This window comes from Caretta caretta, chromosome 2, assembly GCF_965140235.1.
Source record: "Caretta caretta isolate rCarCar2 chromosome 2, rCarCar1.hap1, whole genome shotgun sequence".
Classification (NCBI taxonomy): Eukaryota; Metazoa; Chordata; order Testudines; family Cheloniidae; genus Caretta; species Caretta caretta.
Window position 1 is genome coordinate 176768608 of NC_134207.1, and position 13523 is coordinate 176782130.

At 40.4% G+C, this 13523-nt stretch overlaps 1 protein-coding gene across 6 annotated transcripts in view; it reads left to right on the forward strand.

Moving 5' to 3' along the window:
• GLI3 (GLI family zinc finger 3) overlaps nucleotides 1-13523 on the forward strand; it is a 246887-nt gene that overhangs the window by 154337 nt on the left and 79027 nt on the right. For 4 of the 6 annotated variants that reach the window (XM_048839132.2, XM_048839133.2, XM_048839131.2 and 1 more), the window contains 2 exons: nucleotides 7491-7696; nucleotides 13033-13179. The exons of 1 other annotated variant lie outside the window; for it this stretch is intronic. In XM_048839132.2, coding sequence (XP_048695089.2) covers nucleotides 7491-7696; nucleotides 13033-13179 — 353 coding nt within the window. The remainder of the gene's footprint in view (nucleotides 1-7490; nucleotides 7697-13032; nucleotides 13180-13523) is intronic. One more of the 6 variants, XM_075125604.1, reaches the window with a different exon arrangement.

Below are 13523 nucleotides of genomic sequence, written 5' to 3' on the forward strand. Positions count from 1 at the left end.
CACAGTGTCATGTTTGAGATGCTATAGTTATAGATTGCTTACTGTTTTCAGTATTACCTTTTGTTTTTCAATGCACTAATAAAAGGGCCATTTTGAAAATTTTGGATAAAACTTGGCATGAAATTTCCAGTCTAGAATCAGATTGTTTCCTCTAAAAATAAGGAAATGCTTAAATTGTCATACAGTTTTTAAAAAGATAAGCAGTACAAAAAATAAAAAACAACCCTAAAGCCCACAGTTTTATATTGATTTCAAAACTGTTTGTTCAGGCACGAATAAAAAAAACCCACCACCTTTAGTTCAGATTTTCTTATGATACAGGTCCTTTATGCTGCTAGGCTCAAATAGCCCCTGGAGAATACTGCCCTGCTAGGGGCGTTCTACGATTGGAGTGAGGCTGTCGGAACAACTGTATCCCAGCTCTGTTCCCAGCATAATGGGTGCAGACAGAGAGGTGTGCAGGGACATCCCTGCACAATTTAGTATAGTCCCAGGACTCAGAATTAGGAAAGCACAAAACTGGCTTAAAGCCACCTCACCTCCCCATTCTCCTGTTCCTGTGACAGCCACAGAAGTTTAACAATAGTCAGCCTAAATTTAAGAATAGATTATTGGATGGCACTTGGGGGAGATCCCCTGCTTAGCTTCCATCCCTGGACATGTGGCTGAATGCTAAAACAGCATATGAAGGGGGGGAGAAAGGATCGAGGGCATTAGTGGGTGAAAAAAAATGGCATGTTTTCTGTTTCCTTGTTGAATTCTAAAAATATTCTGACTAGCTCGACAGTAGGTTGAGAGAACAGCTAGAATATTTTGTCAAAAATTTTCCTTTTTTTTTTTTTTTTTAATTTCAAACTGGAGAAATTGACTTTGTACGGCTAAGGGAAAGAATGTTCCCCCTCCTTCACATCCTCTGATAGCTGGAGAATAGATTTTGGGAAAGAGAAACACTCCACGTCTGTGTTGCCAACCTAAGGCCTGGTCTACACTTCAAAGTTGGTTGACAAAGCAGTGCCTGCTGAACCTCTGGTTCAGACACAACTAGGTCGATGGAGGAACGCTTCCGTTGACCTCGCTACTTTCGCTTGGATGGGAGGTGGGTGATGTTCCTACAGTGCCGGAAAAACCGCTTCCATTGCTGAGGAAGCATCTACATTGTGGCTCTACAGCAGCCTAGCCACAGCCCCGTAGCTGTGCTCGTGTCACGCCTGTAGAGAGGGCCTAAAGGTTGGAGCCATCTGTGCAGCTGTCATGCCTCACCCCACTCCACTCTCCATGGAGGGAAAAGACTCGGAAGCGCTCCCCCAAGTCCCCGCTACGTACTATTAAGCAGGGGGCTACTGCAGAGGTGTGCCCCGTGGGATGCAGGGGGTGCACCTCTGCTCACCCCTGTGCAGTCTCTCCAAATCCTGCCTACCCCTCCACCCCAATGCATAGCAGAACTGCAGTAGTTCCAAGAGACCCTCCGGCCCTATGGAGGAAGGGACAGGATTTCCCGTCTGTCTGCAGCTGATCTGAGAGCGTTTTATTTTTCTTTAATTTTAAAGATGAGCACTTATTTAATGGTAAAATGTGGTTCCTCTGCAGTCTGCTTTCTATCACCCCCCTCTCCTCCAAAAAATATAAGTGACCGCAGAGCTCCTGAGAGGTGCTGGGGAGGCAGCACTCTGAATGGAGTTCTCTTTCCACCCGGGCCACTGAGCACAGGCCGTGGCAGGGCAAGGCTCCATCCATACAGTCCTTGGCCTGTCTGATCAGATTGCCAGGACTAATTTTAGTGATGAGGATACCTGTCCCTTAGAACTGGATGGGGAAAATCAACTCATGTTGCATCGTGTGCTGTCACTGCTCGGGTGGCCGTGACGATTATCATCAACCTCTGCCATAGTCCTGCATGTGAGCTAGAGCAGTGGTTCTCAAACTCATTTCGTCGGGCCTCCCTTCTTAGTGTCCATAGCCATTTACGTATGCCCCTCCCCCCAAGTACATTTACCACCCCCCAGCTCTGAAGGCAGAGCGGAGAGCAGCAGCTGCCGACAGGACACCCGGCTCTGAGGGCAGCCCCGCGCCAGCAGCAGCACAGAAGTCAGGGAGGCAAGGTGAAACTTGACATTTGTCTATCACGTTTCACAGCCGACCTAGCGCCCCATTGACACCCTTACTTCTGGGCTGCTGCTGCTGCCACCCCAGGGCTGACAGCCGGAGCTCCACTGCCTCCAGGTGGGGGAGAGGAGAGCCTCAGCCTGGGTGGCAGGGCTCCAGTTGTCCCCTTTATCCCCACCTTCTGCACCAGCCCCAGGACTGACTGACCGAGCTCTTCATCCCACCCCCAAAAAGCACGCAGCTTGCGCCTCCCTTGACACATTCCCACACCTCCCATGGGAGGCCTGCCCCACAGTTTGAGAATAGCTAATCTAGAGGCATAAAGGCTCTTAAACACCTCTTTAAGCACCTCAGTAACCCCATCCCTCTTCTGCAAGTAGTTAAGTCAGGTCCCCTGACTTACAACCTTCCTATCAATGCTGCAAATGAACTTGGTAACAGTTTTCAATAAAACTGAAACTCTTCGGATAGCCCTGAAGGCAAAGCCACTATTTAGTGTCAATAGAAGAATCATGGCAGCTCCACTGAGATTGTATCAGATACAACAACCTGTGAATAAGGTACCACATCTTGGAATAGGTATAAATAGTTCACACTTGTTGTGCCAGATACAAAAGCCCCATAGCTGTTTCCCCAGTAAAGAGAAAAAAAACAACTGCAGAAACAAAGTGAGGAAATGTTTCTTCAGTGCTACAAGGAAAGTGCAATAGAATTCCAACACTTATATTTATAATTTTGGTGTATTTTATTGTTTGTAGTTGACTATAAGAGTGTTACCTATATATTTCAGTGTTTGTTTGACGGGTTTCCTGGCTGCTCCCTCTCTATTCAGTTAAAAAACACAGTTTGGTCACATCTTTTAATAGCTCCTACCCATTGTAATGGGCTGGCTTTTAATTTTCCTTCTCTTCCAGAAAGAATTTGGAATGCACTTAGTTTTATTTTTGAAAAGCTAAACAGTAAGTTAGTAAAAGATGTCACCAGTCATTGGTCTGATGAGGATTTCTGTGGTTGCAGTTGTGAACAGCAAAGAAAAATGTCACTCCCTCTCCCCTGATAGGTAACTGTCAAATCAAATGTCTTACCTACAGTACAGCACTGGTCATAAAAAGTGAACATTGAACGATGGTGAACATTAAACACTGTGGTATCTGCAGTGCTGTGTATCTTAATGACAAGTTCTAAACAAGTACCGCTATGTACGTTTTTTAAAGAGGTTGATGTCTGTGTTAAATCATCCAGAAAAAGTCATGACAAACAGGAAAGATATGTTTACCGGACCAGTTTCAAACCCCAAGCTCCCCACATGCTGATTGCACCCATCCTGCACAGAAGATGGATCAGCTGCCTGTTTGATACCCTCCTCGCGTCCTGTGCAGAGTTGTCTACAGAGCTGGGATCTGCACAAGGGGAGAGGGCACAGACTTGGTAGGCTGACAGTGGGTGGTTTACAGCCCTGCATTATATGGGTGGGATGGCCTTGACGTGTGTGTGTGTGCACGTGCACAACTTGTCCCCTTTCAGCCCTGAAGACATTGCCTGGAAAAGGGCAATTAGCTGTTCCCTTGAGCACTCCTCTGGTGGGGCAATGGAGGTAAAAGGGCATTCAGAAGGCAAGGCAGGAGGAGGGCCACTGGGTGAAGAGAGCCACTCTGGAGGTTTTATCAGGGTGGTTATGTCTCCAGCAGTTCCCTAGAGACCCTCCAGGTGTTGGGGCTGCCCTACAAATCATCCCTAGAGAGAGCGACCCTGCTCTCCCACGTTTTCTTCTCCCATAGCCTCCACCTGTAGATTTTCCCTTGGGGAGGTGGATGTTATCTGGCTTACAGAGTGATTTAATGAGAATCAGCTGAATATACCATTATGAAAAATAGAAGCAGTAAAACACAGCCCCCTGGTCTCTTTTAGTGAAAGCTGGAAACATTTCTCAGTCTCCAAAGAACTATTCAATGTATAGTAGGAGTTGTGTTGCCAGGGCCTCTGGGTGTAGATACAGCAACACTGAGGCCCCAATTCAGCAAAGCACTTGCATGTGCTTACCTCCCTTTGAAGTTACTTTAAGCACCTGTTTAACTACTTGCAGAAGAGGGATGGGGTTACTGAGGTGCTTAAAGTTAAGCGCACACTTAAGAGCTTTCCTGGGCCAGGGGCTTAGCTACTATGGTGATGAATGCTACAGGAAAACATATGGATAGATTAGATAGATTGTAACACTGGGTTTATGCAGATTTCCTTCAAAATGTCAGATCTCCGTGGAGATGGGAGAACCAGATGCCTGCTCCCTCTACATGCCTCTTATTATACAGCAGGTAATATAGAAAGAGCTCTACTGTCCCACAGGGCATAGAGATTTTTGCTGAAGTGAGGGCAAGGATGATTATGATACAAAATTTACAAAATGAGGCATGACGTTCCGAGCTCTTATTGCTGAAGAAAGTGATCCTGCTCAGATTGAAATCAACAAAAGTGTTGCAATTGCATTCAGTGGAAGAAGGCTCGGACCCAAAGCAGAATCAGCTACATCAATCCTTTATCTGTCAGGGTATGTGAAGATCTGTCATGTGCCATGCCAATGTCCAGTGGACTGCCACCATTTTTTGTAGTTGGATTGTCACTGAATGATGCTATGAAGATCTCCCAAGTCCATGCTTCTTCATTTTTTGTCCATTATTTACATGGCTCAAAGTGTGCTAAGTGCTTTCTTGACCCATAAAACACAGTTCCTACCCAAAAAATGCTTACAGTCTAAAATTAGACCCAGTATTAGGAAGAAGCAGCTAATAGTAAGGGTGTGAGAAAGGGAAGGACAAAAATTTGCTCTTGTTTGGCTATGTAACATTTGATCTCTTGTTGTTTGGTTTTCGTTGTTTTGTTTTTATAAAAGAGAGGGGAGGAGAGTGAAACAAGGTAGCTGAGGTGATTGGAGGAGGGTGGTTGCATGTTACATTCAGGTGTTGGGGAGAAATCAGAAAACATTAATCTGGAGTTGAAAAGTTTAATATTGAGTCTGATGACACCCCCCATATGCTGTCCTGTCCATGCTGCTGCTCCTGGCCTGCTGAAGATTAGTGTTTTCCAGGGACCTAAGGCTTTTCATAGCCTTCTCAGAAGCTTTCGGGGCCCTGTGAGGGAGGGCTTTCTGGATGACGTGTCCTTGTGTGGCTCCCATTTGATCTGGAAGGGGAGAGGTGGGCTGGCTTGTCTGGCTCTGAACCCTGTTCTTGCTGCTGCTTGGCTATTGACCAGATGGAGAATGAATGATTGAAAATAACATAGACTTTCAGCCTGTTGACAAAATCCATTGAACAGTTTACTGTTCAATATGCACCAGATAACACCAAGGCTTTTGCTTTGTGACATTCAATGTGGATTTCTAATAGCTCTTGATTTGTAACCATAGCCAAAAACCAAGACTGCAGAATGACATTGTGAGGTTCCAAATTCACACTCTCAGTGACTTTCAGATTACCTTTGCTCAATTTAACCCATCCCAGTTCAATATTTTCTACCCTGCTGGGATGGGAAACTCACCCTGTGATGTGATGTCCAGCAGTGTTCTTTCTGCCCTGTACATCATTATCAGTGAAAAAGATTCTGTGACATAAACTTTACATGTCAATTTTTGTCAGTGAACCATGAGGCCAGTTTCTTCTTCCATAAATTATGGGTTTTACTGTGCAAACAGCATTAAAATCTGGTTTTGATCAGTAAAGCAAAGATAACTCGAAAACATACAGAGAAAAGATGCTTTGAGTAATGGTTGCTTTTCTAACTATAACTACACTTTAAACACCTGTAAAGGTTTATTGGTCACTGCTTAGGTATTTGTGGATAATTTGTTTGGGTCCCAATGAAATTATTCCATTGCCAGAGTCTGCTTTTAACACAAAAATGTAGGGGCATAACATAAACATTACAGTGAAGGGACATTTTCAGGTGTGGAAAGCATAAAGGGGTTTACCTTGAAAATAACGAAGGAAGGAAGAAAAGATGGAGAAATACAAAGAAACAGGAAAAAATCTTTATTCCCCAAATGTTATGACCCTCGTATATTTTCTTTCAGGGAGTCTGGTGTCCAGTTAAGAACTAATAACTCTGATCTTTGTCCCATTCATACATGAGTGTTTCTGAGCTGACAGATCAGCAGAATTGACTCTTACCTCAGATTACATTTTGTTGCCTTATAAGTGACAACAACAATCCCCACTGACTGTGGTGTGTATGTTACAGAAATACATTTCTCTTTTTTATTATTTTGTGTAAGCCAGCAGCATCAAAGGAATGAGCTGCCCCAACTGGTCTCACAGCTGCTGCTTCTCTCTGTTCTGTATATACGCTAAATTAATTGAAAAACAGGGACAAAAAGGCATTTAGTTCAGGTCAGCCTGTTAGACTACAGCAAATGAATGACAGGCTTAATCATTGTCTTTCGCGAAAGGACTGGTTGGCAGGGGTGAGCTCTCCAACACTTCCTTATGAATTTTTTTTTTCCAGTGCCTTGGAGCATGGATGCTGTGAGAGGCGGTACTCGGCACAGAGCATGGGCATGGTCCTATCAGGGTGTGACATCAAGGGGTGTTTTTAGGACAGGTTATTTGTCCTCATCAACCATGAAGTGGCATTTCAGCCTTAGTTCGTTACAGCTTCATAGATATAGCTTAAGAAAAAAATTCTGTTCCTCCTTAATAACAGAGATGTGGTTAATTACTGAATTCTTGTTGTTGGCATTAGGTCAGTTTGTGGCACCATGCTAAAAACAAACATATGGAGAACCTTTGTTCCATTGCTGTCTGGTTTTTGGTATCGCACGTGTAAATGAGCTATGTCAAAAATAGTTGAAGAAAAGCCCAACCCTTGTAGTGGTTTACAAACTGTGTTTCTTCTGAATTTGTTTATAAATAGAAATGTGCATTTTACAATAAGGATAAATTGGCAAATCAAGGAAATGGGCTCAGGTAGATCTTCTTAAACTTCTTCCAGTAGACTTTTTAGAATTTGTAAATTATTAGGTGTCTCAGCATGCATTCTGTATTATAGCAGAAATTAATATGTGATGTACATATTTAATGCTAGTTAGATTGGTTTTCTTCTGAAATCCAAAGGAAAAAAATTATGGAGTGATGTAACATGGAAACTGAAAACCAACTTACATTAAAAATGGGTCAGAGAAATATTACTAACAATTGGTACAGAGAAGAACTCGTTCCCGATTCTTTTCTCTCCAGGCAGTGGAAATTAGTGTAAGTTATTGCATGTTCAATGCAGTTGTTCTTTATAGAATGAATATTACCTTACAGTTATTTTTTCTGTCCACATTTGTGATCTTGACTATATAGATAATCTTTCTTTTTTCTCTCTCTCTCTCTCTCTCTCTCTCTTTATTCCAGGCCTTCTGCCTTATCTAGTAGCCCAACATATTCAGATCTTCCGTTCATTAGAATTTCCCCACACAGAAATCCGGCTGCAACATCAGAATCTCCCTTCAGCCCTCCTCACCCTTATATTAACCCTTACATGGACTACATCCGATCACTGCACAGTAGCCCGTCTCTGTCAATGATCTCGGCAGCCCGTGGACTCAGCCCTACAGACGGTGGGTTTAAGACTGGCTTCCTGTTTGCTGTCATTGTGGCAACTTAAGTTATATTAATCTTGTCAACATTTCTCTTTTTTTTCCTTGTTCAAAGCAGCTTCAGCAGATTTGTCAGCCATATTCATTATGTCATAAATGTTTCAATACTTCATCAGCCTATTGCTGGTCATTTGCACATTTCACAAACGTTGAAACTTCAGCAAAAAAAAAAGTTCTCATTCAAAATTAAAAATGTAACAATGTTTATGGCTTGTAATATCTTCTGTTTTGTGCGACAGACCGTGGGTATGATTCTGACTTACCTTAAAACAGCATAAATCAGGAATGCCTGCACTGAAATCAAATCACCTTGTATAAATCAGCATATCTCCAGCGAGTTCAAGAGATATATTGTGTTGGAAAGGTCTTTTCCTTTATTAAAATAGCAGTTTTATTATCTTAACAACACACTCACTTGCTAATGAGGGTCATTATAGGTCTATTTAACTTAAATTGAGCTACACCAATTTATACTAGTTGAGGATAAGACGAATGAAATTTCACTTATATGAGATATGTGATTGGTGATCAGAATCAGGTGCAGCATATTTAAATGACTCACATTTAGGCAGCATAAAAGGAAAGTGATGTTCCCTGAGGTCTGAGTACGATGTAGATATTACCTCCCTGTTTATTTGGATGTAAGCTAAATTATAAAGGACCAAGATCTGCAATCTCTACTCAGTCCTTAGTAAAAATTCCCATTGATTTAAATGTGAATTTTGCCTTAGTGAGCAATGAACAGAATCACACATGGGCTAGATTCTGGGAAGTGTTATTTTTAACAGTACATTAGTAGTTTGAAGTTTCAAAATTGCTTTATTGTGCTGAGTGGAGTTATAATGGGCCAAATTAGCAAGTGAGTATGTAGTGAAGATAATTCAACTACTATTTTAATTAAGGAAAAGCTCTTCCCAGTGCTCACACAAATTTACAAAACAGACATACTGCCTTTAGCAGAATTTGAAAAATGAGTAGTGTACTCTGTTCAAATGGATGACTAATTAATCCTCACTTGTAAGAGCCTATACCTTTACACTAACCCATTAGTTATGGGTGCATATTCGTCTTATGAGAATAAATTAAAATGATGTAATGTCAATCAAAGTGTATGTGTGCACATATCCACTGGTGATATCGACAGCCTGGTTGTTGTTTAAATTATGGTTAATTCTACACATTTTATTTTAACAAACAGTGTTATATGATGACCAGCAAAATCATTTAAAAAGAACACTAATGACTATTTGGAAATCCTTATCTTGACACAAATAAGTTCTATACGTTTATTGTCGAATAAATATGATATAACTTTTTTATAGCTTTTGAAACCTCTCTCTCTTTCTCAATCTCTCACATGCCCTCCCCCCACAAATATATTTATATTAATATATGTACATGTATATTGGCATACACATGTACATATGCAGAGATATAGACATACATTCACTGTATCTGCAGTAAAATCTGTCTTAAGTGATCTCTCATGAGACTACAAACTGGACTGGTTAGAACAGAATCAATTGTAATGTCTTATGGCAGTGATTGTATTTATTTTTGCAAACTGTGTACAGAATTGAACATATTGTAGGCACAAGAAAACTTAATAAACTTTCCTAATAAATATGGATCAAGTTAGTACTCGGTTTATGTATTTGAGCAGAGTCACCTCTTAAGACCAGAGATTGGCTAATAAAGATAGATTCTTGTATATCTAAAACATTCTACTGCATACTCTGTGTTTATTTATGTATTTGATTTTCAGGCAATGTATAGGTATTTACATAGCACAGGGATAGCCACCATATAAGAGTGCATGCATGCATGTGTGTATTGTGCTATACATACAGCATGTAATCTATGCAGTATAAGTTGATTTATAGGGATACCGCCATGGGCCAAAAAAAAAGTCCTGAATTCTTAAATAGCCCTAATTATGAAAGTGGAAGCAAAATCCTTGGGAAATAGAAGTGGACAAAGAAAAATTACAAGGAATTGTGTAAGGCTTTATAGCTTTTATTATCATTGCATTTTAGTTGCATTGTAATTACACTTTGATGGCATATATTTATAAAATTGAAAGAGTTAAAGTGGTAATATAACTTACGAAGTAAATTTATGTATATAGGCTTTTTAAAAAAATTGATATAAGAACAATTTAATAACGGCTATCAAATGAGATTCCTACATAATTTCACTTACACTTTAATTCCACCTCAGTTGCTCATGGAAATTAAAAAATCAGCATACTGCCATCTCTGTTGTCCAGTATGAAGTTTCATAGGTATCCCAATAAAAAACATATTTAATTAAAGGTTGTAAAATATATTACATAGAATTCATAGTTAGCCAGGTAAGCCAGTCAAGTGTGCAACTCTAAAGCCCTTATTCAGACAGATCTATTCAGATCAGACCCTAATCTCCCTTGTTTGTTGACAGTACCTACCACATTTTGGACTCTACTGGAATGCAAATAATAAATAATAGTTCAAGTATATACCTGTGTACACACACAATCCTAAAGGTATAAGTGGCTTGATTATAAATTCTGTCACACACAGTTTGCATTTGAAGGTATGTAAAATTATGCTGTTTTTTCTAAAAGTCATGATGAAATATCTATTGCCAGTTAAATTGCTTTAGGTCAATTAGATCATTCTTTTTGGGCTCAGTCCACAGTTGCACTGATCCAGGGGCCAAACAGCCCATCGCATAATATAGAGCAGCTTTAGAGTTGCTCTGTTATGCAACTTGTAGACAGTGGCTACAGCAGCTGAGGATCTGGATGAGTGCTTTGCATACTATGTCATCACCTCACCCGGGAAAACAAATGGTGTGGAGCCAGCTCTGTCGATTTTGGTCCACCCATGGATTTCCCACAGCAACACAAAGGAACTAGAGGTGGGGTCTAGGACTGAGCCAGTTGTTATGTGTATTGCATTAGTGCCCACTATGCAGGGGGTGTGATTCTTTTCTGATTTACACAGGTGTAAAGCAGGGGTAAATCCACTGAGGCTACCCTGGTGTAAAAGCTGCTGTAAATGGGAAGAGAATCAGGACAGCAGTCCTTGCCCCAAACAGCTCAAATTCTAAAGGTCCAGTCACAGGGAGAGCTAGACTTAGAATCCCACTTAGTGGGGTAATCCTGCAAATATGGCCAGGAGGAACTTTACATATGTGAGTAGCCACATTGAGCTTTGCTTTTATAAAATACTTACATATTTTAAAAAATAAATTGCACATCCTAACTGAACTCAATTACCCTTCAACCAAGCCATTATTAATTGGCCAATTTCTTGTATTTAAAAAGAGGAAAGATTTCTTAAGGAAACCAAAAATTCTTTCAATTTATGGAACATTGGTAATATAGTTATATGCTCACTATATGCTTTGATAGGTTCTGAAGCATTTCATTTTAAAGCTTGCAGCCAACGTTATTGTTAGTTAACCCAGACACTTATGTCAGAAAGCTCAGGAAGTGTTTTAAGTGTGTCTGGAAAGATGATATGGTCGTCTACTACTGTAAAACTTCAAAATCAATGACTCAGTGTAATGAGTGAGGGTTTTTTTTAATTTGTGGTCAAATATTTTTCTTGTCATTTTACAGAAAGTGACAGTGGCAAGGTGTGGATTACATTTATTTTAGAAATCAATTTGTAATTTGAAAACAAGAAGAATTCTTCTCAGCTCACTTCTCTTGTGGTTTCCTTTCCTGCACTGTCTAAAATCCTTTTATTTTTCTTTAATATTTCCTAAAGTTTGATTAAAATAATGTTTATTCTTCATTTATATTGGATCTCACGATATAACAGAGAACACTTTTTATTTTATAACATACTGAAATACTCTGTAAATCCTGTTCCTGTAAGAGCTCCCACCCCAACTCTGCCATTTCATTTTTCCTTTTAGAATAAACCTGGTTCCTGTGTTTGTGGTGTTTCATTTAGGACCTGATCCTTCAAACACTAATGCAAATAAGCCACTTTACCCGTGTTAGTAGTCCCATGTGAATAAAATTGTTCAGTGTTTCCAGGATTAGTGCTTAAAGTTGTGTTTCCACTCAGAACATAGCCAGTGAAATGGTGGAGGAATGGCGCTGAATAACAAGTATAAATATGAAAATACTCCGTTGCTGTAGAGACCTTAAATCTGAAAATCTCAAAGTACTTTACAGATATTAATGAACCGTGCTGCACAACATTCTTCTGAGCACAGTTAGGGAAGTATGATTATCTCCACTTTACAAATAGAGCAGCTGAGGACCGGAGAGGTAGAGTGATTTGCCCAAGCTCACCCAGGAAGTCTGTGGCAGAAACAAGAATAATGACTAATCTTCTGCTCAGTCCACAAAACAATCTATTAATAATTGCAGCATCAGAGGGCCACTGAAATGAAATATTACTCCAATGTTACACTTCAGCTCATTGCATGGAGTTTAGTGATGCTTGAAAATTGTATGGAGGAAAAACAGATCATGAATAATTTTTGCAGAAATTGAGTTGTTTTTTATAAGTAAAGGAGGTTATCTGCAGGGGATTGGATGATTCATGAACACAGTAATGGCATATACAGCCTCTCTCCTCTATGGCACTGAGCCGTACACACCTAAGTAGACCCATTGAGGTCATTGGGACCACTCTCATGAGTTCCATTACTCATGTATATGTAGGATCTGGGGGGAAAGGGGAACCTTACTCATTAACATGAATCCAGCCTTGGCTAAAAATGCCTATAAATTGTTCCTGTCTGACAGCTAATTTGCTTGAAAGAAATTAGTTTCTCCTAGTCCAGTTTTGCATTTCACAAAATATTCCCCCACTGATGACATCCTTTCGGTATTTTCAGCAGGGCGTTCGGAGATGTGAATGATCATGGAACTTGACCTGCTTTGCAAGAGGTGTTTCAGGTTAAGATTGAGACACATTGGCACAGGAGAGAAGCTTTTGCTGCTTGTGGTTAGCTTTTCTTGTGACTAAATAAAACGTATTAGTTTCCAGGCCTGTCAGTCAGTCTGTCACTTTTAAATTCACTTAAAAAAATAAATATAAAAAATGAGGTCACTGTGAATGGTAAGTGTCACTGGTAAATGAATATTTTATGTCTTGCCATTTTCTGAATGATGTCTTTGCAGTATCACTGGTTGACGTATGTTGACTGCACGGCATATTGCAGATGTTGCGTTGCTTTAAAAAATAAAAAAGCCGGTTTAATAGCCAAAGGGAAGCAGTGGAGTAATAAAATTTTGCCTCTTGTTTTTCTTACGTCATTAATGGTGCTTTTTTATGTTGTGTTCTTAGCTCCACACACTGGAGTCAGTCCAGCTGAATATTACCATCAGATGGCTCTATTGGCAGGTCAGCGGAGCCCATATGCAGACATTATTCCTTCAGCTGCTACTGCAGGAGCTGGTGCCCTTCATATGGAATACCTTCACGCCATGGATAGTAAGTGATCATGCTGAAAAAAGTGGGACAAATAAGGCCCTGATCCTGAAAAGAGAACCCCATGGGTAAATTCCCTGTGCTCACATGAAGCCCCACTGTCATCAGTAGAGCTCTGTGCAGATGCAAGAGTTTGTGCCCACATGGGTCTCTTTGCAGGATCGGGGCCTAAAAGTAGTTTAAAAAAGAAGTGAGAGGTAGCAAAGTGAATCTGATAATAAACTTTGAAAGCGACGAAGGAAAGAAATGTGATTGCTTCTAAAAATAAAGGGCTGTGGGTAAAACTAACTTTCAAGTGGACTCAGATTCCTAAATTACTAAATGTTTTTGAAAAGGTTACCTTACAT